The sequence below is a fragment of the Misgurnus anguillicaudatus genome, chromosome 6 (assembly GCF_027580225.2).
Source record: "Misgurnus anguillicaudatus chromosome 6, ASM2758022v2, whole genome shotgun sequence".
In the NCBI taxonomy this organism is placed as follows: domain Eukaryota; kingdom Metazoa; phylum Chordata; class Actinopteri; order Cypriniformes; family Cobitidae; genus Misgurnus; species Misgurnus anguillicaudatus.
The window spans coordinates 18,932,264-18,959,366 of NC_073342.2; the positions used below are offsets into that span (position 1 = coordinate 18,932,264).

Genomic DNA, 27,103 nt, shown 5'->3' on the forward strand with positions numbered 1-27,103 from the left:
GTCTTGCTGGTATGCTGTTTTCTTCAGCAGGGTAAGCATCGTGACTGTATTACATTAACGCATTTGACAGACACTTTTATCCAAAGTGACTTACATTGCATTACAACAGTTATATTTTTGTCACTGTGTGTTTCCTGGGTTCGACCCCTTGACTTTTTGTGCTGCTAACGCAATGCTCTTCCACTGAGCTATACAGAAATACAAACAGTAACAACAGACCAAAAATAAATTGGTAGTTTTTATTTTGTAAGAATAATCTAATGTATATCAAAGTAAGTCTAGCCATAACCCAACTGGCATAGTTCTGTGCCTTCCGTTTCTTTTATTAATTTTTTCATGAATAAAACACACTAGTCTTTTTAATACACACAGTAAGCATCATTATAATTATTTGGCCGGTTCTCTGAGTCTAATTTGCATTCTGTAGGGTTTGGGTGTGAGTGTGACCCCATACACAGGGGTGTAATCTGGTTCCCCGGCATCTTCAGGCCAAACGAACTGGAATCGACGCAGCAGAGTGACAATGACCAGGAAGAGCTCCATACGAGCAAGACCCTCACCAAGACACACACGGGGCCCTTTTAAAAAATAAAATTTATATACTGTTAAAGAATATGTCTATTGTGACAATAAAATATAGAGATTATTTTGTTTACCAGTAGAAAATGGCATAAAGGCTTCAGGTTTCACAAACTGGTCTTCATCATTCAGGAAGTTGGCTGGATTAAACTCATGAGGAAACTTCCACTGACCTTCTTCATTCAGTACAGAAGTAAGATTAGAAATAATCATAGTTCCCTGGAAGACAAAGAAAAGTATATTATGATAAGTATGAAAAGCTCAGGTTTTTATTGAGGTTTTCTCACTTTTGGGATGTTGTAACCCATCAGCTCTGTGTCTTTGGTGGTGCAGTGAAACACACTCAGTGGTACGGTGTTTGCCACACGCTGAACTTCATGAATCACAGCCTGTGTGTACGGCATATTGTGTCTGTCTTCAAAAGACGCCTGATGTTTACCTTCCAGAACTTCATCAATCTCTCGCTGACATCTCGCTGGAAGAAAGACAAGGACATGTTTGCACGTATTTAAGCTAAAGAACACAGCAAAAATAATCACAATGAACTCTGTTTGTTTTTGAAATACACACCCTGAACTTCGGGGTGATTCATGAGGTAGAGGAATGCAGTGAGGAGGGTGTTGGAGGTAGTATCAGTCCCTGCAAAGTGCAAATCCAAAATGTACAATTTAAGTCGGTCTTCAGCAAAGCTGGAACCATCATCACCTCTCTGGAAAAGTAAAGATATCATTTGCTTAGTGATAATAAATGCATCTTAAAATGTGGTTAATCACAGATACCCACACACCTTTTCAAGCTCATCCAGATAGCAGTCAATGAAGTCCCTCGGCTCTCCTGGGACTCTTGTCTTCTTGTGCTCATTGATCAAATTTAAAGACATCTGTCTCACTGTACTGGCATTTGTAAAAGCCTTCTTAAAGGGCAAAGGCAGACTTCTCACCATAGGCAAAGCATCATAAATCTGCATTGAAACAAAAGAAAATTACAAATACAGTTTAAAATACAGTCTGATCCGGTGATATACATATTTAACCTACTGTTTATGCAACTTATGATTTTCCTCACCATAGCCCATGGTCCATTGGCGATCTTTGCATTCTCCGTAAAGAGTTCAATAAAACGCTTAAAGAATTCATCATCATAATCAAAGCGGGATCCAAACAGAACCATGCAGATGATATTTGATGCAGCATTGTGGAACATAGTCTGAGGATTAATGGAGCTTCCTGAAAGACATAATGCACATTTTGAGCAAGTAAATATAGATGCTGAGATACAGTTGTCAAGACATTGATACTGGGAGATGCTTTTATTCAAAGTGACTTACAGTTTATTATGTAAGCCTACACTCATTTTAATCAGTATGTGTGTTAGGATCAAACCTGTGATTTTTGTGCTGCTAATGCAATTGAGCTACAGGACCCCTGTCACTTATATATGTAATAATAAAATGGGTACATTCTTCCAACAGCTTTATCCAGTTTATCAACAATATGTGAAATCTCTCCCAGAATCCTCTCCTCCATTGTTTGCTTCCCAAGACCAAAGTTTCTCAGGGTCATGAGAGCAAAGCGTCTGTGTTCTTTCCAACCAGGGCCATAATCAGACAAAATAATACCTATAGTATATACATGTATTAATGTAAGTTATGGACCACTATGTTAATGCCAAGTGTGTTTTTAATCAGATTATACTGTAAATTGCTCTTTGAACTCTTGTTATGTGGAGCAGACAATGAGCAAATAACCTCAGGAAATTTATTAACTTTAGTCTGTACAAAGGTATTAAAGTGAGGGTGCATTCTTAGAAAGATTAATGTACATGTATGCATTTTTATCCAAAGTGACTTTCACTGTGATCGAATTCATGACCTTTGTGTTGCAAACACAATTCACCACTGCAACTGTGTTTAGTAAATTTACCTCCTCCCTCCAAGACATGGTTGACCATGAGGTCTTGTGGGCGTCCAGCAAACTCAACCGCCTTATTAACAAGAGCTTCCTTCATAACCTCAAAACCATTAAGCACTACTGTAGGTTTTGATCCAATGTACAAACTGTAAACCATTCCATAGCGATTTGCCAGCTAAAAAGTATTAAGCATACAGATAGAATTAAGCTTTCATCTCAAAAAATGTTATACTGGTAATATTAAATAAATGCCATATCTAGCTTTTGAAAGCAAATATTGATTGTGGTCTACAAATATATTCTTTTAGGTTTTAAACTGGTATTCAAAGAGAAAGTAATACCATACCCTCTCAAAGTCTTTTAAAGGATTGGCAATGTTGAGTTGGAGCAGATTTCCAAAAAATGGGACTGGACGTGGTCCAGGAGGGAAGTTCTTAGGCCTTGGAATAAGGATAAAAAGAAAGAGAATGAAGATGCACGTCCACACCAGAATCCAAACCAGCATGTTGACTGATGGCTGTTATACTCGAATGATCAACACTCTCATACGCATACATACTGGAGCATTGAACCCTCCCACTTTTATATAATACTCTGAAAAGCATGTGTCACACTACAAGTCTGTTCTCCTATCTGTTTCCCCTGGTTTCTTCATTCAGTCATCTCCCTTCAGACTACAATTCCCATCATCCACACTCTCCATTTATACTCTCTCTGGTTTTCCTATAGTTGTCCAGTCTCCATTATATTTAATGCCTTTGATATGGTAAATCATAGAGTTCTTATTATCTAAATTATTAAGTAACTCGAATTGACAAAATGTTGTGCATGTAAACATTGCCAGTGTAACATGATACATTGCAAAGCCATTCAATAAAAAAAACATTTAAAGAAATTGTGAAAAATTTTGATAAGCAGTATGAACTGCCAGGTAAAACATACATTTTCAAAACAGCAATTCCAAATTTAGGGAAGTGAAGGATGCTATTCTTAAGGATCTGTAAGGAATTGATTTTTTTGCAGCCACTACAGAAATAGTCCAGTACTAATATGACCTTAGTATTGACTACTATTTAAGGCCTGTTCTGTTATAGTTTATTTTGACAGCATTTTTATTTTCAGTTATTTTTCAGACACTTTATTGTGTTTATTTCTTATGAAGAATTTTCAGTTCATGAAATAAATACTTTTTAATATGTGTTATGTGTATTCAATTTACTGCCAGGTAAACCTTGCAAAAGATTTCATTTAAACAATCACAACAATGTGTAAAAATTATTTCATGAACAAAAAAAATGTATAAGAATTAAATGTCAAAGCAATAAAACACACAATTAATCTTCATAACTGTTAAAGCCCTGAAACAGGCAATTAATCGCCATAATCGACACAATTTATTAGGCAATTAACCATCAGCCAAATTTCATAATCGTGGCAGCCCTAATCATCATTGTTCAATATTGAAAAATACAACTTGCTAAGCTGGGATAACTTGATTAATTGATGTACATATTTGTCTACTGTTTAAAGGCGCTCTATGCATTTTCAGCATTTTTGTCAAACAGCGACTGTCGTAATTCCCCCCCCCCCCCCACACACACACACACACACTCTGTACACCTCCGAAGATAATGACCAGTTAATGTTTCACAATTTCATACAAATATTAGGCTACTGCATAGCCTACTAAACTACAGATGATAGTAATAGGATATTAAGAAGTTTATTCCAAGTGTAGAATAGGCCTATAATAATAAAATAGCCTACTGCGTTTGCTGGCTTATAACGTTTTTACATGATTGCAGCTAAATCACAAGTAAACAGTCTTTAGTCTATGTCTACTGTATCATTTCATTTGTGTTCTTTTATTGTAATGTAAACATTACAAAATCCCATGACAAATTAATTGTGTACGTTGCATTATTTCATAACATTGGCCGTTATAATGTCACTATACATGTTTATTGCTATTTATCATTATAGTTTGTAAATTGTGCATGTTTACACTTTTTACAACCTCTAGGCTTATTTATGTCCTGATGATTATGTAAGATATTGACAACTGTTGTCATGATAATCGCATGACATACTACAAGCAAGCGCAACAACATACAACATAGACCGCAACAAGTTTACAAATAAGAGATTTACTTACTAGTCCATCAACAAGATTGCCAGATCAGCATCCCTGTTGCATCCAGTGCTGTCTTTAAGCTCACGCCAACGAGTAAAAACCTGACCGAGTGGAACTCCTGTCCGGTTCCTAACGCAGTCAGATTCTCTTTTCCTTTTCATACTCTCTTCCAAACGCGCTTTCTTAACTTTTAAATCGTTTAGCATCACGTCTCAAATTTGTGCGTGCAGTTGTTGTTATAGGCTTGATCGACTTCATGCGGCGCTGCAAGAACCGACAGCCGGATGACATGAAAGTGCCGTTTCGGATCATTCTCGCAGTACATCCTGCGGTCAGTTCTTGCAGCGTCGCACGAAGTCGAACAAGCCTAGCGTGTGTGACGTCGTTGCCGTAAAGCAGGTCGTGATTCGCGCGAGATTTGTCAGGGGCGAGCCTCTCAAGCTTGCATTGCTGGTTTTTCTAGCGGCGTCCTCCCCGAGCTTCAACAGGAGGATGATTCACCCTATGGCTTTGTTTACCACCGAAATAACTTTGAAGCTGTTATATTAAGGTAAAATAACTGCATAGTGTGTCTTTAAGCAGAGACGATCCTCCCTATACGCAGGGTATGCAGTAGAGCTGGCGAAAAAAATCGCTTGCGATTCTCATGCATGACTCATCAGTAAATCGCCATCAGCTGCTTTCAGATGGAGCGGCATTTATTACACAGAGCTGTATTTCACAGAAAGCTACACTGTAAAAAAATTCCGTAGAAATTACAATGTTATTGCAGCTGGGTTGCCGGTGATTTACCGTGGATTTGGATTGATGTTATTTACTGGCAAGAGTCTGTTCAAAGTTAAATAAATTTTAAATATTACAGAATAAAACTATACAATAACTGCCTCATGCAAAGCATTCTGGGAACCAGAAATCATCATCAACCTTTTTCTGTTTTTTGTTTCAGATTTTGTTTCCCAGCATGTTTTGCTTGATGCTGTTTTTTTAGTTTTACTCTGTAAAGACAAAGACTTGTAAATGTTTAATGTTTATTTAAATTTGAACAAAATCTTGCCAGTAAAAAACATACATTTAAATCTACGGTATGTTACCGGGAACCCAGCTGCAATAACATTGTAATTTCTACTGAATTTTTTTACAGTGTAGGCAAAATTACATTCATAATTGAGGAAGATTGTCTCCGGTTATGAACGTGATTTAGCTGCTTGGTGAAATAAGGCTCTGTGTAGTAAATACCTCTCCATCTGAAAGCAGAAATCACCGAACCGGCTTTACTGATGAGACATGCATGAGAATCGCAGGCGATGTTTTTGCCCAGCTCTATTACACAGGCTGCGTAGGGCCCCGAACCACTAGGGGGCCGCCTTGCTCTTAACATCATGCAGCGCTGCACAGACCAGCTGGTGAGTGACATCATTATGCCGCTAGAGCCAATTCCAGTTGTGAGTCAGTCTGTGCAGCTTCGCATGCTGTTGACACGCCTATCGAGATGTGTCTTGATATATATAATTTAAAGGGACATTCCAACTTTTTAAAATATGCTCATTTTCCAGCTCCCCTGGAGTGAAACATTTGATTTTTACCGTTCTGGAATCCATTCAGCTGATCTCCGGGTCTGGTGCAAGCACTTTTAGCTTAGCACAATCCCTAGAATCTGAGTAGTCCATTGGCATTGCACCTAAAAAATAACCAAAGAGTTTCGATATTTTTCCTATTTAAAATTTGTGTAGTTACATCGTGTACTAAGACAGACGGAAAATTGAAAGTTGCGATTTTCTAGGCAGATATGGCTAGGAACTATACTCTCAATTCTGGCATAGTATTTTCAGGCAGTGCATAATATCATTACGCCTCCTACAGCCATGTTACAGCAGCAAAGTCCTTGATTATTACGTCAGAATGAGAGTATAGGTTTTTTTACACACATTTATTCATGCAAAATGTTGTGTGACTCCTGTAAGCATTTTAAAATGCACATCTATAGTTAGCATATTTAGAGGATTGTTGATGTATTTTCCCTAGTCATGTCGCTTATTTTGAAGTTCTATCCGGCATTTTTTGTAGTCTTTTGTAATTTTGTTTTTCATTGGTTCTTGTCTGTTGCCTTGTTTCCCCTTGTGTATAAATAGCCTAAATGTCCTTTGTCAGTTTTTGTTACTGTAATGGTTGGTTTTTGTGTTCTGTCCTGTTTTACCTGGATAACATTGTTTCATGTTTTAGTTCTAAATAAATTGTCACGATCGGGAACACGAGTAAGGACACAAACACAGGGTTCACACGAAAGGGTAACATTTAATATAAATAACATTAAATCAAACAGGAGGAACAACACGGGCAGGTAAGAACAATGACTGAAACACTGGAAACAACAAGACATCAGCGACAATCATCCGGCAAGTGAGTACAACACGAACAGGGTATAAATACAGACAGACTAATGATGTGCAGGTGTGATGAGGAATCAATTAATTGTCCAGGTGACGTAATCAGGACAGACACAAAACATGACACGGATTTCACCGTGACATTACCCTCCCCTTAACGAGTGGCTACCAGACACTCAAAAACAAAACAAACAGGAAGTCTGGTAGGGTGGATCCAGGGGAGGAATGGAGGGTTTGGAGACCACGACGGAGCCGGCGGAAACCGGGGCGAAACCGGCAGGGCAGGAAGCCGGGGAACGGCCGGGAGAACCGGAGTGGCCATCTCAGGGACAGACTCCGAAGACTCCACCCTCCTGGGAACCGACGGGGATCTGGTCATCCTGGTGATCGACTCCCACCATCCCGAGGAAAGGGGCTCCTCCACGGTGGCGACCACCCCGGGGAAAAATCGAGTGTGGCGTCCGTTCTCGAGCCCCAAAACGAGCATAGTGGTGGACCTCTCAGGAACCGACCCAGACGACTCTACCAGCAGGGGAATCTCCGGAATCGATCCCTGGAACCCGCTGCGTCCTTCACTGGCCGGATGATTCTGTCACGATCGGAAACACGAGTAAGGACACAAACGCAGGGTTCACACGAAAGGGTAACATTTAATATAAATAACATTAAATCAAACAGGAGGAACAACACGGGCAGGTAAGAACAATGACTGAAACACTGGAAACAAACAAGACATCAGCGACAATCAATCGGCAAGTGAGTACAACACGAACAGGGGTATAAATACAGACAGACTAATGATGTGCAGGTGTGATGAGGAATCAATGAATTGTCCAGGTGACGTAATCAGGACAGACACAAAACATGACACGGATTTCACCGTGACATAAATGCTGCACTTGGATCTGCTGCGTCTGCCTACCTCTTACCAATGATAAGCTCTCTCTCTCCCTGTTTTTTTTTTGCTCTCTCTCTCTCTTTTCCTTTTATATTTTTACTTTGTTTAGATAATTTATTTATATTTTGTACTTATGTTTCTGTTTATTTATTGTATTAACTAATGTGTATATGTGTAATAATGCTTTGTTTTAGGGTGTCTTTAAGAGTCTAAAGATGAAAATTAACCCTTTGGGCAAATTCTGGCACATTTACAGTCATGTTTATAAATGTGCATAGTCCTTGTTTAACAAATAAATTTAGGTCAATTAGTTATCATCGTGTGGATTATTATGAAATATTTTTAACTTTATATTTTGCCTGTTTGCATGCCTGTCTGCTACACAAAACCGTGACAGCATGTTTAAGCATAAATATAATCACTAATCCAAGATAGTTTTGACTATGCACTGATAGTATAGTTTAGCCTAATGTGCACTACCATTCAAAGGTTTATCACCTACTCATTTTTTGTTAATATATTTACACATTTTAGAGTAATAATATACAACTGTAACTATGTGAATTATGCTCTTATAAAAAATTAAAAAATGAATCACTTTTTTTAACCCTGGAGAACCCAGTAAAATCCAAAAAACGATTAATTCTATTGAACAAATTCTCCGGGGTTAATTTGAACTTTCTCAATGTAGTCACCCTTATAATTTGCAGCATTGTATTCTTGTGTATCAACTACGTCTTGAAAAATTTGAAGAAACTCTTATCGCCCCCAGCGATAAGACAAAATAGAATGTATCTGTTGATAGAGTCAAATCCTAGACAATTACAAAAGTTTTAAAAAACTTTTGGAAACAATCATTAATCTTAAAGTAAAATATACTGAATCATTGAAACTCACCAGATGATTGTTTTATCTATACAGTCACATGGACACAACAATGTTTAACTGCATTCAACCAATTATCAGTAGGCTTAGGCTAGTTTTTCTTTAGTCTCAGTGGTTCTCAAAAGTGTGGTGGTGGTGGTACGCGAGCTCTCACCTAGTGGTACGCGGAGGAATCAGTGAATTTATGCTGCGTTCCAGGCAGGTTTTTGAACCCGTGAATTACGACTTCAAAACCACGACTCACGACTCTATGCGTTCCACGCAGCCTGTAACCCGTGTTTTTACAACTTTCTACCTGTGAAAGTGCACTGGAACGGCAGTCAAACCCGTGACTTCCCACCCGTGAACTCGTACTAGATCGATGTACTCCCAGTTCAGAGTCGTGACTCGTGGTTTTAAAGTCGTAATTTACGAGTTACAGGTTGCCTGGAACGCAGCGTTAATGGCAACCTGTAACCCGTGTTTTTCCAACCTTCTACCGTGAAAGTGCACTGGAACAGCAGTCAAACTCGTTACTTCCCACTCGTGAACTCGTAACGATGGCCCACGAGAGTCTTTGGAAAGAATACGATGTAGGTTTCTCTGCTCTCGCAGAACTTCCTCATCAACAGTATGCGCTGCGCATCGAGGCGAACACACAAGCACGCGCGTGGATATGAAGCGCGGCGATCTAAATGTGACAGATGACACTTCAAATTCAGGGAGCAAAGATTGTGGAGTTAAGTAATCAATACTAAATCTGTATTAAATACTCCCACTAATTATTCTATAATTTTTCTGTGTCATATTATTACCATTCATATTTCCAATCAAAGAGTTTACTAATAAAGCACAACATTGTTTACAAGAACATAAAAGTCCTCAAAAGTGACTTAATTTTACTTTCAAAATGCACCACATTGATGTATTTACATTTTAAATGCACAAAGTTACTGAATTTGTTCAGTCTGATGTTTTACTTTGTAGTGTATGGAAGCCCGTTTCCGCCATGTTGTAAAAAAAATTAAATAAAATTCTGACTTTATATCTCAAAATTCTGAGAAATAAAGACAGAATTCTGAGATGTAAAGTCAGAATTCTGAGATATAAAGTCAGAATTCTGAGATGTAAGTCACAATTCTGAGATGTAAAGTCAGAATTCTGAGATATAAAGTCAGAATTCTGAGATACAAAGTCAGAATTCTGAGATACAAAGTCAGAATTCTGAGATACAAAGTCAGAATTCTGAGATACAAAGTCAGAATTCTGAGATGTAAAGTCACAATTCTGAGATGTAAAGTCACAATTCTGAGATGTAAAGTCAGAATTCTGAGATATAAAGTCAGAATTCTGAGATATAAAGTCAGAATTCTGAGATATAAAGTCAGAATTCTGAGATATAAAGTCAGAATTCTGAGATACAAAGTCACAATTCTGAGATACAAAGTCACAATTCTGAGATGTAAAGTCACAATTCTGAGATGTAAAGTCAGAATTCTGAGATATAAAGTCAGAATTCTGAGATATAAAGTCACAATTCTGAGATACAAAGTCACAATTTTGAGATACAAAGTCACAATTCTGAGATACAAAGTCACAATTCTGAGATGTAAAGTCAGAATTCTGACTTTATATTTCATCTATATCTGTGTGTTTTAAGTCATTGCTAGGGTATTATGGGTGGTTGCTAGGCTATTTCTGTTGCGTTCTGTGTTTATTGTAAGTTGTTGCTAGGGCATTATGGGTGGTTGCTAGGCTGTTTCAGTTGCATTCTGTGTGTGTTTTAAGTCGTTGCTAGGGTATTATGGGTGGTTGCTAGTAGGGCTGTGCAAAAAATCACCATGCGATTCTCATACGTGTTTCATCAGTAAAGCCGGTTCCTTGATTAGTATTAAATCGGCATCACCTGCTTTCAGATGGAGCGGCATTTAGTACACAGAGCTGTATTTCACTGAGAAGCTAGGCAAAATCACGTTCATAATTGAGGAAAATCGGCTCCGATAATCTATGCAATTTTGCCTAGCTTCTCAGTGAACTAGGGCTCTGTGTAGTAAATGCTTCTCCATCTGAAATCTATGTAATTACTAGACTGTTGCTAGGGTATTGTGGGTGGTTGCTGTGCTATTGCTCTGGTTTTCTGAGTGACTGCTAGACTGTTGCTAAGGTATAATGGGTGGTTGCTATGATGTTGCTCTGGCATTCTGTGAGGTTGCTTGGCAGTTGCTACGGTATTACTGGTGGTTGCTAGGCTGTTGTTATGGCATTCTGGTTGGTTGCTATGCTATTGTTCTTGTTTTCTGGATGATTGCTAGACTGTTGCTAGGGTGTTTTGAGTGAATGCTAGGCAGTTGCTATGGTTATACTGGTTGTTGCTAGGCTGTTGTTAAGATAGTATGGTGGATTGCTATGAAGTTAATGGGATATTAAGGGTGGTTGCTAGGCTATTGCTGTGGCATTCTATGTCATTGCTAGGCTGTTGCTGGGCTAGGGTATTTTAATTGGTTGCTAGGGTATTGTTATGGTTTTCTGGGTGATTGCGATGGTGTTGCTGTGGCATAATGGGTGATTATTTACTAGGGTATTTACGTGGTTTATAAAATTGCTATGACAGGGGGTTGACAGAGAACTGTTATGCATTTAATAGGGTGACTGTGAGTAAATGATAGGTAGTTGCTACAGTATTATGGATGGCTGTTAGTGTTACGAGTTGCTGGGTAGCTTGGCGATTGACAGAGCATTGCTATATAATCGATAGGGTATTTAAATAAGAGTGATCTAAAATGTCCAGCACATGCTGTATTTTTATAGACCATTTGCGAGTAGATGTCACAGTTACGTCACTGCAAGCTGTGCGCGCAATGTGGTGCCAGAAAAACAGTAAAAATGAAATATATACGAGTGAAACGAGCAAGATAACTCACTGGAAAATGTCTTGTTGTGCTGTTGAGTGTCAGAATAGGAATGTCAAAAAAAAATGTCCTTAATTTTTATAAAATACCGTCATCAAAGACACCATTTGAAGATAAACGTAGGTGTTTATGGTTGCAATAAGCCCTTAAATAGACAGACTGGTGTGATGAAATCATTTGGAAATCTATTAATAATTTATTAGAGAAGATGTCCAAATGGGTCCACCCATAGCACTGTACTGTAGTAACTGCCTATCATTTACTCAAATACACCCTATTAAATAAATAGCAGTTCTCTGTCAACCACCCTGAACAGCCTAGCAATTTTATAAACCACCTAAAATACCATAGAAAAGGACTACCAATCACCCAGAATGCTATAGCAACACCATCGCAATCACCAAGAAAACCATAATATTCTTGCAACCAATTAAAATACCCTAGCCTAAAAACAGCCTAGCAACCCCATAGAATGCAACAGCCTAGCAACCACCCACAATATCCTAGCAACTTCATAGCAATCCACCATAATATTTTAGCAATTTTAGCAACCACACCAAATGCCACAGCAGCAGCCTCACTCACTCAGAACAACATAGCAATAGTCTAGCAATCACCAAGAAAGCCAGAGCAATAGCATATCAACCAACCAAAATGCCACAACAACAGCCAGCAACCACCGATGTGTATCACAGCAATTGCCAGTGTAGCAATTAGCCGGGAAATCAGAGAAATAGCATAGCAACCCCAAATAACACTAGAGCAACAGCCTAGCAACCACATAGGACACCAGAGCAACAGCCTCGCAATCACCCATAATATCGTAGTAATTGTCTAGCAATCACATAGAAAACCATAGCTAAACCCTAGCAACCACTTAAAAACCTTAGCAAAAGCCTAGCAACCAACCATAATATCCTAGCAATTACTTAAAACACACACAGAATGCAACAGAAACAGCCTGGCAACCACCCATAATACCTTAGCAACGACTTAAATCACACAGATATAGATGAAATATAAAGTCAGAATTCTGACTTTATATCTCAGAATTCTGACTTTATATCTCAGAATTCTGACTTTATATCTCAGAATTCTGACTTTGTATCTCAGAATTCTGACTTTATATCTCAGAATTCTGACTTTATATCTCAGAATTCTGACTTTATATCTCAGAATTCTGACTTTATATCTCAGAATTCTGACTTTATATCTCAGAATTCTGACTTTGTATCTCAGAATTCTGACTTTATATCTCAGAATTCTGACTTTATATCTCAGAATTCTGACTTTATATCTCAGAATTCTGATTTTATATCTCAGAATTCTGACTTTATATCTCAGAATTCTGACTATATATCTCAGAATTCTGACTTTGTATCTCAGAATTCTGACTTTGTATCTAAGAATTGTGACTTTGTATCTCAGAATTCTGAGATACAAAGTCAGAATTGTATTTTATTATTTTTTTACAACATGGCGGAAACGGGCTTCCATATTGTGGCATATAAATGATGTTTAACAAAAAAAGTTTATTCTTAATATTGCAAATTAATAAGTAGGGTGTGATTAATCTGAAAATATATTTAAGTATAGATTTTTAACATGTAAGTACAGAAGAGTTTTTATTTAACTTTTGGGCACATTTTAATTTAATCATTATTCTTATTTAAGTTTTTATTTACTTGTAATCACAATGCAGCGTTAATGTTCAAACTCTGTAATGGTTGGATGACAATAATAAATATTCGTATAAGAAATAAAAATAATAAATATTCTTATTAGGAATAAAACTTTGTTTTTAAACTGTGCATAGCTCTGATAGTTAGGCCTATTACACTTCTGGATTTTATTGTTGGTCATTATGGTTGGTACTTGGAGAGCCAAATATTTTCCGAGGTGGTACTAAACCACTGGTTTATATAATGTTGAAGTCTGCAATCTATATTATAAAACATTTTACCTGTACGTCACATGGCCAACAATTAAAAAGAAAGCACTGCACATGTGCTGCAGGTTAAGCATCATGACTGTATTACATTAACGCATTTGACAGATACTTTTATCAAAGCGACTTACATTGCATTACAACAGATAAATGTTTTGTTTATGTGTGTTTCCTGGGTTCAAACCTATGACTTTTTGCACTGCTAGCGCAATGCTCGACAGTAAACAGACAAAAACTATATTAATAGTTAATAGTTAAGTATTATTAATTAAATATATTAATTAAGCGCATTTAAAGCGCAGCCCGTGCAGGCGCAGCCGTCTGCGCTGCCCGCGCATCTCCAGCCAGCTGAAGCCTTCCCCGTTTCGGCTCTCCAGCCAGCTGCAGTCTCCCCCGTCTCGACTCTCCAGCCGGCCGCAGCCCTCCCTGTGTTGGTCTCTGTCCCCCTTCAACCCTCTAATCCTGCCTTGTCCCCTTCTGTTCTGCCACCTTCTGTTGTTCCCCCCAAGAACCACGTCAAGCTTCCCAGGTCTTCCACAAGACCCCCTCGGACTCCCTCTGCTTCAGCTAGAAAATCTAGTACTCCTTACTCACCCTCCCACCCTGGACCACCACCTATGACCTATTTTGTTCCCCCACCCCCCTCCCTTGTTTGTTATTTTTATTGTCCCACCCCAATCCTGTTATTGTTATTGCCTGTTTGCCCCTGTTAGTGTTGGTTATGTTCTTGTGGTTCCTGTCTTGTATGCAGTCTGTTATGTCCCGTGTTTAGTGTTTCCCCTGAGCAGCATCTGGTAGCCGCTCCTTAAGGGTGTGGTGGGTGGTACTGTCAGGATCCTGTCTTGTATTACATCTAGTTCATTGTGACAGGGTTTTCACAGTACCATGTTTTGTGTGGGAACACGTGGCTATGGATTATTTATTATCAGGCCACGTGTTTTCCTTGTCCCGTCACTTTTTACCCGATCCCTTACCTGTTATGATTTTCACCTGTTCCCCTCATTAGTTCTCTTATTTAAAGTCATTTTGTTTGCTGTTCTGTGCTCGTTTGTTTTGTATCCTGTGTCCAGTCGGTCTTTGTTCTTGCCTGTGAGTACATCGTCTAGCCTAGTCAAGCCTTTCGTATATTTAATGTTTATTTCAGTACAGTCTGGTTCTTTGTTTTGTGTCAGTTAGTGTTTCTAGTCTTTGTTATATTTTCCTGTTTATGTTGTTAAACCCTCGTGGGTTTTGTTTTTCTTGTTTTATACAAATAAATAGTCTGTATTCGTTCATCTCTGTCTGCGCCTGGGTTCATCTGTCAAATTCCTCACAGAGGTTAGATATAACACTTGCTAAAAATTAAGTTTGCAGGCAAATATTTCAATACTATTTTGTCTATATACTTGAAGTGGATATTGTTTTTATATGTCTAAAACAGACAGGTATCCACACTGTATTCATTCACCCAGCCCTTTTCTAACAATAGTTCAATTATAAATGGATACAAATGTCTAAATATGTGAGAAAAAGCAGCACAATTATGACAAAACATTTTTGATATGTGACCCAGTCTGTAATAATCATACTACAGTTTCAAAATCATATTCTGAGATAATGAGCATCAAAGTCTGATTTTAGCCATTCATTTTATTATGATTTCAATCTGACGTGACCTTATTCAATCAATATTAAAGATATGAACAAAAATACATTGGACCATGATTTTTGATAAGAGTGGCACATTTATTTTGTTGGCAGCCAGCAATCATTCGTGCTGAGGGGTTAGTTGTAACACAACGTTACAATTAAGCCCGTTGGGTCAAAATATTTTCAAACCCACCAAAAAAGTTGCCAAGAGCTGCAGACATATTTCAAAACGATGCTATGTTTTAGTCAACAAGACACTGATATGACATAGCATTAAATCTCAATCTGGTATTTTACACAACTTAGAAACTGAAAAAAAACTTGATGAAAAAATTACTTACATGCCACCAAAACACTGGGGTGATATGAATTTTAGCATGTAAATATATGTGGATATTCTAATTAGACTGACCAAATATGATGTTGATATTGTTAAATCTCTTAGAGCAGTGAATCACAGTGTTTCTTGCTGCCTCTAGGTGGTGCTATGACTATTTCTGTATTTTGCTATGTTGATGTGTTCAGGCCGGGACCCTTATTACAGTTTTTCTCAATTGCTAAAACACTAAAACCCATTGGCTGAACAAAGTTCTCAGTTGCCTGAACTCATTTATCTAATTGTGCAGTCTGTTGTCAATACCTTAAACCATTTCACATCATAAAACACAAAATGGATTTAACCTGTTTCAAATGATGTGACACAACCAATATAAGCCAGTTCATTGTTGTATACAGTACTACAGTACATTGTAGGCTTTATACTGTACAATGAACAAATTGTATGGCCCTGAACATTGTACTTTCCATTTGTTAGTAGTACTGACTGCTTTACAGTTACAGTATCACAGAAACAAAGGACAAGTTTGTGTCATCTCTCAAAAGGAAATTTTTACATTAGTGAACATGTCAGTTCCATCAAAATGGCAAGTCAGTGTGTCATTGTTCATGAACAAGACAGTCAAAATGTTGCCATGTTGTCAATATACCAAGTGTACACAATTATATGTGTCAGTATTTTTATGTAAACTGTGGATGAATTTACATGTTCACCTTTTTTTCTGTAAACAAATAACACAAATTGTGATTTTGAAAAAAAAATTACATTAAAAATAAAAAATTTCAAAAAATGACTTCAAATTTCAAGATTCACTTGACAGGAATTTATCGATTCAGTTTACATTTACAAAAAAAAACCCATAGAAAACATGCTTAATGCTTACAGTAACAGATTATGACACATATGGTCAACAATTTCATGCTATGCACGATGAACTAATTCCTAAATGTTTTGAGGTGTAAGACTATTCAACAAAACCAGAATAATGTATTTTCATGAAAATTAAATTGAAAATGCAAACAGCAGACATTTGTACATAATCATCTGCTTGATTGTATCAAATTTGTCCAAAACAATGAGAGTTACACTGTAAATATGTAAAAATTGACTCCCTGAGAACTATATGTTTTGAACCATGTGTTTTCTATTTTTTTGTGTAGTGTTTACTCTCTGTTTGATAGTGTATATCATTTTGATCACTTTGTTTATGAATTGAGAGCAGTGTTTGATTTTGAACAAAGGTAAAACTGTTTTGAGAACAGTGTTTTGGGGCGAAGGTTTCATTTTGCAAGATAAGTCAGAGGTTTTGCAAATAGTGCTTGAAGATGAGGTTTTGTGTTTAATGTTTTCAGAAAATGGAGCAAGGTTTCAGAAATTGTGTTTTAGCAACTGAGAAAAACTGTAACTGTGTGAAGTACGGGGAAGGTCGGACATTGTATGCCTGAATTACAACAACTTCCAGTGTCATGGTGAAACATTCAACTTTGCCATGCAGGCTGCCACAGACACGCCCTTCAACAAAAAGTCAAGTTCTTTGCTATTTATCATATTTATAAATCCTTAAGATCAGTCTGACCAAATAAGACAATGCCAGGTGGCAGTATGACTGTATGTGAAAAAAATCCTTGTTAATGTGTTCAGGCCAGGGCACTTATCAAACATGTGAAGCCTTTTGATGACACAGACCAAATATGGTTTTGATCTAATGAAATCTGTAGGAGGAGTTCATTAAAGTATTAAGCTTGAAAATGTCAAAATTTGCACCCAAATTACAGAGAAAATTCAAAATGGCCTGCTTCTGTGGTGTTTAGAGCTCGACCTAAACATTTACTCTCTTCATTTCTTTTCTTTAATTCACTTTTAATTCAGATTCACAGCACAAACCTGGCATGCACTGGGTTGACACAACTTAACAAAAAGTGGAGGAATACAGCTAATTTTTTAGTACAATATAAGGATTACATGTAGGCTAACATATAATTGCTTAATAAAACACACAGACAAACAGAGGAACACTGCTTTTTGCCAAACAATGCATATAGGCTACCATACAAAGGCTGGTAAAAAATGTAAACAGTGATGTTTAAATGTACTACATTATATTTAGATAAACATGTTGTTTAAGTCTACATTAATGTTATGTTGTAGTTTAGGTAGCTGTTTGTAATAAAACTGTAGATAGCATAGGAATAGCCTAGCAATCTATTATGTATATGGACTGTAAGCATAGCAACGCTACAGGACCTGATTGCGGCCATTTTAGTCAATGCTTAGACAGCAGCGGACTTCCCAGAAGCGGCTCTTTAAAGGAATATTCCATTTTCTTAAAAGAGAAAAATCCAGATAATTTACTCACCACCATGTCATCCAAAATGTTGATGTCTTTCTTTGTTCAGTCGAGAAGAAGTTTTTTAAGGAAAACATTGCAGGATTTTTCTCATTTCAATGGACTTTAATAGACACCAACAATTAACACTTAACAGTTTTTTTCAACTGAGTTTCAAAGGACTCTAAACGATCCCAAACGAAGCATAAGGGTCTTATCTAGCAAAACGATTGTCATTTTTGACAAGAAAAATATCAGATATACACTTTTAAAGCACAACTTCTCGTCTAGATCCGGTCGTGATCCACCAGCGTGACCCGACGCAATACGCCATGAAGTCAAGAGGTCACAGAGGACGAACGCAAAACTCCGCCCGCCAAGTGGTTGAAAGAGGACCGTTCCTACGTTGTTGTATGTCAACTGATACTAATTAATGTCTTTGTGTCAGTTTATTGTTTAAAATGGTCCGCAAATGTGTGTTTTATATATGTAACACGTGACCTCCCTACGTCACACCCATTTACGTTAGGTCGCGCTGGACCGGATCTAGACGAGAAACTGTGCTTTAAAATTGTTGGGGTTTAGAGCTTGGTTCCAAGGGACTTTTTTGTAGGTCTTGAGGTGATAGATGACCCTACCAAATGTTTTATCTGTACGTTCTTCATAGCGGGAAGACTGTGCTCTTGAAATTTAGCAGGTGGCGCTTTCAAGTCATTTTTACACGCCCACTTCTGAGGCCTTTAGGCACATGTACATTATCGTCACTTTTCGAGCAAATTTAGGCCCTCAAAAATGTGATTAATTTTGAAGTCGAAGAAGCAGCAGAAGCAGAAGATGCAGCAGAAGAAGCAGAAGGTGCTCAGGCCCTAATTATTTGGCCGGTTCTCTAAGTCTGATGTGCATTTTGTAGGGCCTGGGTGTGAGCGTGGCCCCAAACACAGGGGTGTAATCTGGTTCCCCGGCATCTTCAGGCCAAACGAACTGGAATCGACGCAGCAGAGTGACGAGGACCAGGAAAAGCTCCATACGAGCAAGACCCTCACCAAGACACACACGGGACCCTTTTAAAAAATACATATGTATACTGTTAAGGAATATGTTTATTGTGACAATAAAATATAGAGATTATTTGGTTTACCAGTAGAAAATGGAATAAAGGCTTCAGGTTTCACAAACTGGTCTTCATCATTCAGGAAGTTGGCTGGATTAAATTCATGAGGAAACTTCCACTGACCTTCTTCATTCAGCACAGAACTAAGATTAGGAATAACAATTGTTCCTTTTGGGATGTTGTAACCCATCAGCTCTGTGTCTTTGGTGGTGCAGTGAAACACACTCAGTGGTACGGTGTTTGCCACACGCTGAATTTCATGAATCACAGCCTGTGTGTACGGCATATTGTGTCTGTCTTCAAAAGACGCCTGATCTTTACCTTCCAGAACTTCATCAATCTCTCGCTGACATCTCGCTGGAGGAAAGACAAGGACATGTTTGCATGTATTTAAGCTAAAGAACAGAGCAAAAGCTCGATTTGTTTTTGAAATACAGACCTTGAACTTCGGGGTGATTCATGAGATAGAGGAATCCAGTGAGGAGGGTGTTGGAGGTAGTATCAGTCCCTGCAAAGTGCAAATCCAAAATGAACCATTTCAGTCGCTCTTCACAAAAGCTGGAACCATCATCACCTCTCTGAAGAGGTAAAGATGTAATTTGCTTAGTGATAATACATAATAAATGCATCTTAAAATTGTATTTAAAAAAAACATTTAAACATTTTAAAATGTTGCTTGATTCATTTAATCTTAATTTAATCAATGTACTGGGTTCAGCACATGCTCAGGGTCACACGCTGGACCTGGTTTTGACATGGGGGACTCCTGTATGTGACCTCACAATAGACAATATTGATCTGTCAGATCACTTTTTAATTTTGTTTAATGTGATGATTGCTGGGCCTTCTAGTGGCCATGAGACTTTGGTTCACTACACCGGGCATTTAAATGCACAGGTAGTTTCAAAGTTTTCTGTGTCTTTTAACTCTCATGCACAGTTTCTACTTAAAGATCCTATGATAGTTAATATTGGTTCCGACTCAGAGGAGTTGCTGGCTGTTTTTAACACAGAGTGTAATGCCATTTTGGACCATGTTGCTCCTGTTAAAAAGGTAAAATCTATAGCTACTCCCCAGCCCTGGATAAATACTAAGAGTTGATCTTTTAGACAAAAATGGAGACAGGCAGAGAGGAAATGGAAACAGTGAAAATTTGAAGGAAGCAATAAAGGCCTATAAGCAGTTTATTAAATCAGCCAAGGCACAATACTTTTCTGACTTAATTGCTAAGCATCAACACTGTCCGAAAGTGTTATTCAGTATTATTAACTCGGTTTTAATCCCTGTTTCATTTTCTGTGGCTGAAAATGCGGAGTTGTCATGTTATATTTTTTTCACAATTCTTTATGGATCAAATTGTTGATATTAGAGAGAGTATTTGTAATTTGTAAACAAAACCTAGCCTTGATCCGTCAGAGGTTAATAATTACAGGCCGATTTTGAAGCTACCCTTTTTGGCAAAGGTAGTGGAGAAGGTGATGGGTCATTCTACAAAAAAGGTGGAAATGCTTGTCCCTTGCTTTTGCAGACCCCAAAGCACTTTTATTTTGAAACAATGCATCAGCTCTTTGAAGTTTTTCATGGGTCAAGAGGTCAGTGGAAGAAGTGCAGTGAAGGAAGGCAAAAGGTTTGTGAGATGTCTTACCTTATTTGTCTAAAATATCATGATATATCTAAGAATTTTGAGATAAGATTTTTTGGATGTCATTAGTGTTACTCTTTTTTATAGCTGGGGGTGGTAAGACCTTTACATAAAAATACATTATACTGAATAAGTATGTGATTGTTACATCTCTGATGAAATAGCACATGGATAATGGCAGCCATTTTGTTAAAATATTCTTTTTTTCTGTAAATTGTGTTATTGGTGTTACCGTAATTGGTGTTACTTCTCTAATGAGTACTTCCTAAGCAATATTCCTTTAACTGACCAACATAAAAGCATAAAAACAAAACAGGATGGAAGTTTTATCATATTCATTATCTATTATTATATTCTAATTTTGTCATTGGTGTTACATTGTGTCATTGGTGTTACATTATGCCATTGGTGTTAAACCAAGTTTTTGTGTTATGAATGTATTTTCTTGTACTTTTTAGTAATATTTTGTTGTTGATATGGGATGTAAGACATTGTAGATATTTCTGTCTTTGCATCAAAGCCTTTTTGGTTGAATATTTTAGTTTTTGTTGGTTTTAAAGAAAAAAGTCAAACTCAGAATCAAATAATTTCATACAATGCTGGGTAAAGATAAAGAATTAATTAAACAAATATTAATAATCAATTATTTTTCTTGCTGTTATCATTCCTCTACTCAACCTTTAACTAAATACACAAGCTGTAATGAGAAAAAATATTAAGTATCAACATTAATGTTGTTTAAATCACATGTAACACCAATGACAAATAAATGACTCATGGATTCTTTATTAAAATGTATTAAAAAGTTAAAAATAGATTAAGCTCCCCGTTTTGCGGATTCATAGATTTGACAAGTTAATTAATGCTATTAAAGAAGTTTTGGGTATGTTGAAAGAAGTTCATTTAAGCGATTTCCATCACCTGAATTCCACCTTTTCTGTAGAATGACCCTGATACTTAATCAACTTTTAGCTTTTTTAAATGATAATGGGTTGTGTATGACAATTTTCAATCTGGATTCAGGCCTCGGCACAGCACTGAAATCGCCCTTCTTAAAGTGACTAATGATCTTCTTAGGTCGGTAGATGCTGGGAACTTTGTTGTGCTGGTGATGCTCGACCTCAGTGCAGCATTTGAGACAGTGGACTATAGGACTCTTCTGGACCGCTTAAGCCATTGGGGGAGGATCAAGGGGAATGCTTTAAAATGGTTTCACTCTTATTTGCAAGAACAAACTTTTGGTGTGGAATTAGGAAAATCCACATCAACCCCTCAGTCGGTTCTCTCAGGGGTTCCTCAGGGCTCGTGTCTTGGCCCGGTTCTTTTCTCCTTATACATGCTTCCCCTGGGTTCGATTTGTAAAAAATATAATGTTGCGTACCATTATGCAGACGACACCCAATTGTATTTTCCGTTGAAATGTGGTGATGGGTCTAATCTTACTGTGTTATTTGACTGTCTGGAGGAAGTCAAAGCATGGACGTCTTCAAATTTTTTACAATTAAATGAGTCCAAATCAGAGGTGGTGATCTTTGGGCCATCAAAGGGAGTTGGTAGGTCTGCAATTAACCTTGATCCCTTGTCTACCATTGTTTACTCTCAAGTGAGGAATCTTGGGGTGCTCTTCAACTCAGAGTTGAAATTTGAGAAACAGTGGTGAAAGCCAGTTTCTTTCAACTTAGAAATATTGCCAAATTAAAAAGAGTTTTCTGAATTTTAAAATTTTGGAGACGGTTATACATGCTTTCATTTCCTCCAGACTTGATTATTGTATTTCCATATATTCCCAAATAAGCTGTTGTCCCATCTGCAATTAGTTCAAAATGCAACGGCTAGGCTTTTAACTGGCACTAGGAAATATGAAAGCATCACTCCGGTGCTTGCTTCTTTGCATTGGCTGCCAGTGGAAGTCAGAGTACAATATAAAGTGCTAGTGGTTTTTAAAGGTTTACACGGGCTTCCCCTGAATATATTGCTGACATGTTGATTTGCTATGACCATTCTAGATTGTTGGGGTTGTCCTCTGGTTTTAAATTGTACCAAAATCCAGGCTAAAAACTAAAGGGGATTGTGCTTTTTCAGTGGCCGTCCCTCGCCTTTGGAACAACTTACAGTTTCAAATTAGAGCCTGCAACTCGCTGGAATGTTTTAAATCTTTACAAATGTATCTTTATTCAGCTACTTTTAATTGTTCATGGTGGGGAAGTCTGTGTTTTAAACTGGCTTTGAGCGACTTGCTTCGGGAATTTTAATGTGTGATGTGCTTTGTCTCCCTTGTCTTATGTAACTAGTGAATAGAAAGCACTTCGGTCAACAAGTGTTGTTTTAAACGTGCTATACAAATAAATGTTGTTGTTGTCGTTTAAACCTGCAAATATTGGAAGAATTGTATTTTAGTTTTTCATAATCACAGATGCCCACACACCTTATCAAGCTCATCCAGATAGCAGTCAATGATGTCTCTCGGCTCTCCTGGGACTCTTGTCTTCTTGTGCTCGTTGATCAAATTTGAAGACATCTGTTTGACTTTAGTGCCATTTGTAAAAGCCTTCTTAAAGGGCAAGGGCAAACTTCTCACCATAGGTAAAGCATCATAAATCTGCATTGAAACAAGAGTAAATTACAAGTACAGTTAAAAATACAGTCTGATGCGGTGATATACAGTATCAACATATTCAACATACTGTATGTGCAACTTATTTGCCTTACCATAGCCCATGGTCCATTGGTGATCTTTGCATTCTCTGTATAGATTTCAATAAAACGCTTGAGGAATTCATCATCATAATCAAAGCGGGATCCAAACAGAACCAAGCAGATGATATTTGATGCAGCATTGTGGAACATAGTCTGAGGATTAATGGAGGTTCCTGAAAGACACAATGCACATCTTGAGTAAGTACATATAGATGCTGAAATACAGTTGTCAAGACATTGATATTGGGAGATGCGTCAAAGTGACTTACAGTTCATTAGGTAAGCCTACACGCATTTATCAGTCAGTATGTGTGTTACCTAGGATCAAACCTATGATTTTTTGTGCTGCTAATGCAATGCTCTACCAGTTGAGCTACAGGACCACTATGTCATTTATAATGTAATAATAAAATGGGTACATTCTTACCAACAACTTTATCCAGTTTATCAACAATATGTGAGATTTCTCCCAGAATCCTCTCCTCCATTGTTTGCTTCCCCAGACCAAAGTTTCTCAGGGTCATGAGAGCAAAGCGTCTGTGTTCTTTCCAAGTAGGGCCATAGTCAACCACAATAACACCTATAGTATATATAAATGTGAGTAATGGACCAACATTGTAATAGTGTGTTTTTTATCAGATTAGGCTTTATATTGCTCTTTGAACTCTTGTTATATGGAGCAGACAATGAGCAAATAACCTCAATATATTAATTAACTTTAGTCTGTACAAATGTATTAAAATGAGGGTGCATTCTTAGGCAGATTAATGTACACGCATGCAAGCGACATTCACTGCGATCAAACCCATGTCCTTTGTGTTGCTAAAATAATTCACCGATGCAACCGTGTGTAGAAAATTTACCTCCTCCCTCCATGACATGGTTGACCATGAGGTCTTGTGGGCGTCCAGCAAACTCGACTGCCTTAGTAACAAGAGCTTCCTTTATAACCTCAAAACCATTAAGCACTACTGTTGGTCTTGATCCGATGTACAAACTGTAAACCTTTCCATAGCGATTTTCCAGCTAAAAAGTATAAAGCATAAAGATATAATTAAGCATTTTAGCTTAAAAATGCTCATTACTGAAAATATTAAATCAATGCCTTATCTTTTGAAAGCAAATAATGATTGTAAGGGGCGGAGTGGGACAAAAAAATCTACCGGGAAATTTCTTAAACCACCGGTCCTTTGTGGTAAAAAAAAAGGTCTCGTATTTGTAGTAAAACTAATACAAATCGTAATCAATCTGCCAAAAGAAATTTCATAATAATAATAAAATCATGTCTTATTTTCCAAAATGAGTAACTATACAAAATGATACATGTTTGAAACAGCTATTACATAACAGAATAATAACTGTAAGAATAAATTTTCTTTAAATATAATGCCATTTGGGAGTGGCCGCTCACTGATCCCACCATGTATTTGAAAATCCTAGACATGTTTGGACCTGCCAAACGGGTTGTTTGCACACTTTTATATACTGTGTTGACAGAGGGTGCACAGTTTCGCCAGCCAACCCTGGATCACGAAATTATGTACCTATAGTCAGGAATACGAAAACAGAAATACGTGACATGTTCACGCAAAAAAGCGGGAAAACGTGTCAGTGTCACCTAAAAGACTCACAAAATTACGTGACTATTACGTACGTTTTTAACTCCCGCAAAATGCAGACGTGACAAACGAATTTACAAAAACTTTGCACGATGTATACATAACCGAACTGAACAACTAGTAGTTAATCAAGTATTTAAAGAGTAACTAAACCCTAAACCAACTTTTTTAAGTTAATAATCTATAAGAATGATGCTTTATTAGTGCTGTTCATTGATTTTAGTAAGTTTTTTGACATTTGAATATAAAGTGTTTCAAAACTACAATATATGGTGTAAAACGTCTGTTGCCCTCTTCAGGTTGAACAGTGGCTACTGCAGTTGAATTTTCCTATTGGATGTTGGGTCCAAAAAATAACTCGTGATGTAAGCAGGTTCAAGCTCATCACGCCCTTGTTACGACCACACACTTGGTATGAGCTTAGTTCGTCCCCTCTATCTCCTTTGGGATCTGCCCACTTTTCTTGCATTTTTCAGATATTGCCCGTGGGTGTATTCAGGCTTTGACCAGGGGTTTAGTTACGCTTTAAACGTTCATCATAAACAGGACAGGTCTCTATTCTGAAAAAATAAATGCTTAGAAGGGGAAAAGTCTTCTGTATGCGCGGTTCAGGCACAAGCGTTTGCTGACTAGTGTTGCCAGATCTTGCACTAAAAAAACAGCGAACAAGATAAATCCAATTATAATCCGAAATAAATCTAAATGCTTTACCTCAAAGATCAAAACATTGTGAACGGCACCCTCACAGTTTATTAACACCAAACACTTGGTCGCTTCATGAGCCAAAAGCCATAAATGGTTAAGTGCCAAAACGTACCAAAAAACGAGGACCTGGCAACACTGCAAGACCGCGCGCTCCGCGCTGTGAAGCAGCCTCACAAAAGCGTAAAATACACAACGAATACGGAGGTTTATTGCAAAACACAATGCTGTTATTATTTTGGTCAAAGCTTTGAATGATAAGCATGCGAGACGGCAGAACGTTGCTATGGTTATCTCTGTGTCAATCATCACATTTTCAGGAGTGAGTCTTGTTCCGTACAGACATGAAACGAACATTTAGGGGATTTACTCCCGCATTTTAATCCCCGAAAGTTTGCAGTGTGTACGAGACCATTGACTATATATGGAAAATTTCACATCCATAAACAAAAACGGGCAAATAATAAACCTATTAGCATTTTATTTAGAACTGGATTAAGAAATTATTTTGAAACTATTAAAAGTCTAAAAAATAAAAAAGCGAATATATAAAATGTTTGAAACATTTTCTTTTAATGAATTACTAGAATATCCCCATGTTGTTGTTAATTTTTTTTGTTTTGTTTATTAGATCCATTGTTATGTTGAATATTAAATAAGCACATTGTAATCATCTTATATGTATGCAATGTTCTTGTTCTTGAAATGAATAAAAAAAGAAAAAGAAAAAGTTGCAATCGCACTGTATAACTATTATCAGGCCAGCCATCGCGGCGTCAAACACTCCCGCCCCTGATGATTGTTGTACACAAATATATCCTTTATGCTTAAAACTGGTATTCAAAGAGAAAAAAATACCATACCCTCTTAAAGTCTTTCAAAGGATTGGCCATGTTGAGTTGGAGCAGATTTCCAAAAAATGGTACTGGACGTGGTCCAGGAGGAAAGTTCTTGGGCTTTGAAATGCTGATGTAAAGAAAAAAAATGAAGATGCACGTCAACACCAGAATCCATTCCAGCATTTTGACTGATAGCTAACTGTTTCACTCGATTTATCAACACTTTTTTCTTCTTCTTCTTCTTGTGTAAATTGCGGCAGTTTAGACGCTACAATGGTGTTTTGATCAACACTCTCATACGCATAACCTATATACACTGGAACATCGAATCCTCCCACTATTATATAACATTCACGGCTGCGTTCCACTCCAGGACACGCACTCGCGAACCTCCGTAAACACTTAACCTAATCCCTGTCGCCACTTGAAGTGCGTTTCACTTTCGTCAAGTGGACGAGGGAAGTTAATATGGAAAGACGCTCGCTCCCTCGATTTTGACTGAGGGAGCGAATCTGCTTCATATGTACACTTCAGCAGCTCGCGCTTTGCACAGTTCAAATGATTGAGGTGGCGGT

The 27,103-nt window shown here is 37.5% G+C and overlaps 2 protein-coding genes across 2 annotated transcripts; both read right to left on the bottom strand.

Moving 5' to 3' along the window:
• Nucleotides 1-225: 225 nt before the first annotated feature.
• LOC129434167 (cytochrome P450 2F2) lies at nt 226-3,039 on the bottom strand. The gene is made up of 9 exons (XM_073868670.1): nt 2,836-3,039; nt 2,502-2,664; nt 2,041-2,197; nt 1,645-1,801; nt 1,367-1,540; nt 1,150-1,288; nt 867-1,054; nt 657-798; nt 226-578 (listed from the first exon to the last, which is right to left on the bottom strand). The coding sequence occupies exons 1-9, from the start codon at nt 2,992-2,994 to the stop codon at nt 388-390; spliced, it is 1,470 nt and encodes a 489-aa protein (XP_073724771.1). The 5' UTR covers nt 2,995-3,039; the 3' UTR covers nt 226-387.
• A 12,198-nt stretch (nt 3,040-15,237) lies between these two features.
• On the bottom strand, nt 15,238-26,939 carry LOC129434169 (cytochrome P450 2F2). Its single transcript, XM_055193053.2, has 8 exons — nt 26,553-26,939; nt 24,232-24,394; nt 23,796-23,948; nt 23,381-23,541; nt 23,097-23,270; nt 19,469-19,607; nt 19,057-19,386; nt 15,238-18,979 (listed from the first exon to the last, which is right to left on the bottom strand). The coding sequence occupies exons 1-8, from the start codon at nt 26,709-26,711 to the stop codon at nt 18,789-18,791; spliced, it is 1,470 nt and encodes a 489-aa protein (XP_055049028.2). The 5' UTR covers nt 26,712-26,939; the 3' UTR covers nt 15,238-18,788.
• Between the last annotated feature and the right edge of the window lie 164 nt (nt 26,940-27,103).

What these genes read in the sequence shown, in the direction of transcription:
- LOC129434167 (XM_073868670.1), bottom strand. Translation starts at nt 2,994, where the DNA reads ATGCTGGTTTGGATTCTGGTGTGGACGTGCATCTTCATTCTCTTTCTT. An exon ending in CTTTAAAAGACTTTGAGAGG is followed by an intron (nt 2,665 to 2,835) that starts GTATGGTATTAC and finishes AATACTTTTTAG; the next exon opens with CTGGCAAATCGCTATGGAAT. An exon ending in CCATGTCTTGGAGGGAGGAG is followed by an intron (nt 2,198 to 2,501) that starts GTAAATTTACTA and finishes TATATACTATAG; the next exon opens with GTATTATTTTGTCTGATTAT.
- LOC129434169 (XM_055193053.2), bottom strand. Translation starts at nt 26,711, where the DNA reads ATGCTGGAATGGATTCTGGTGTTGACGTGCATCTTCATTTTTTTTCTT. An exon ending in CCATGTCATGGAGGGAGGAG is followed by an intron (nt 23,949 to 24,231) that starts GTAAATTTTCTA and finishes TATATACTATAG; the next exon opens with GTGTTATTGTGGTTGACTAT. An exon ending in GAATCACCCCGAAGTTCAAG is followed by an intron (nt 19,387 to 19,468) that starts GTCTGTATTTCA and finishes TCTTTCCTCCAG; the next exon opens with CGAGATGTCAGCGAGAGATT.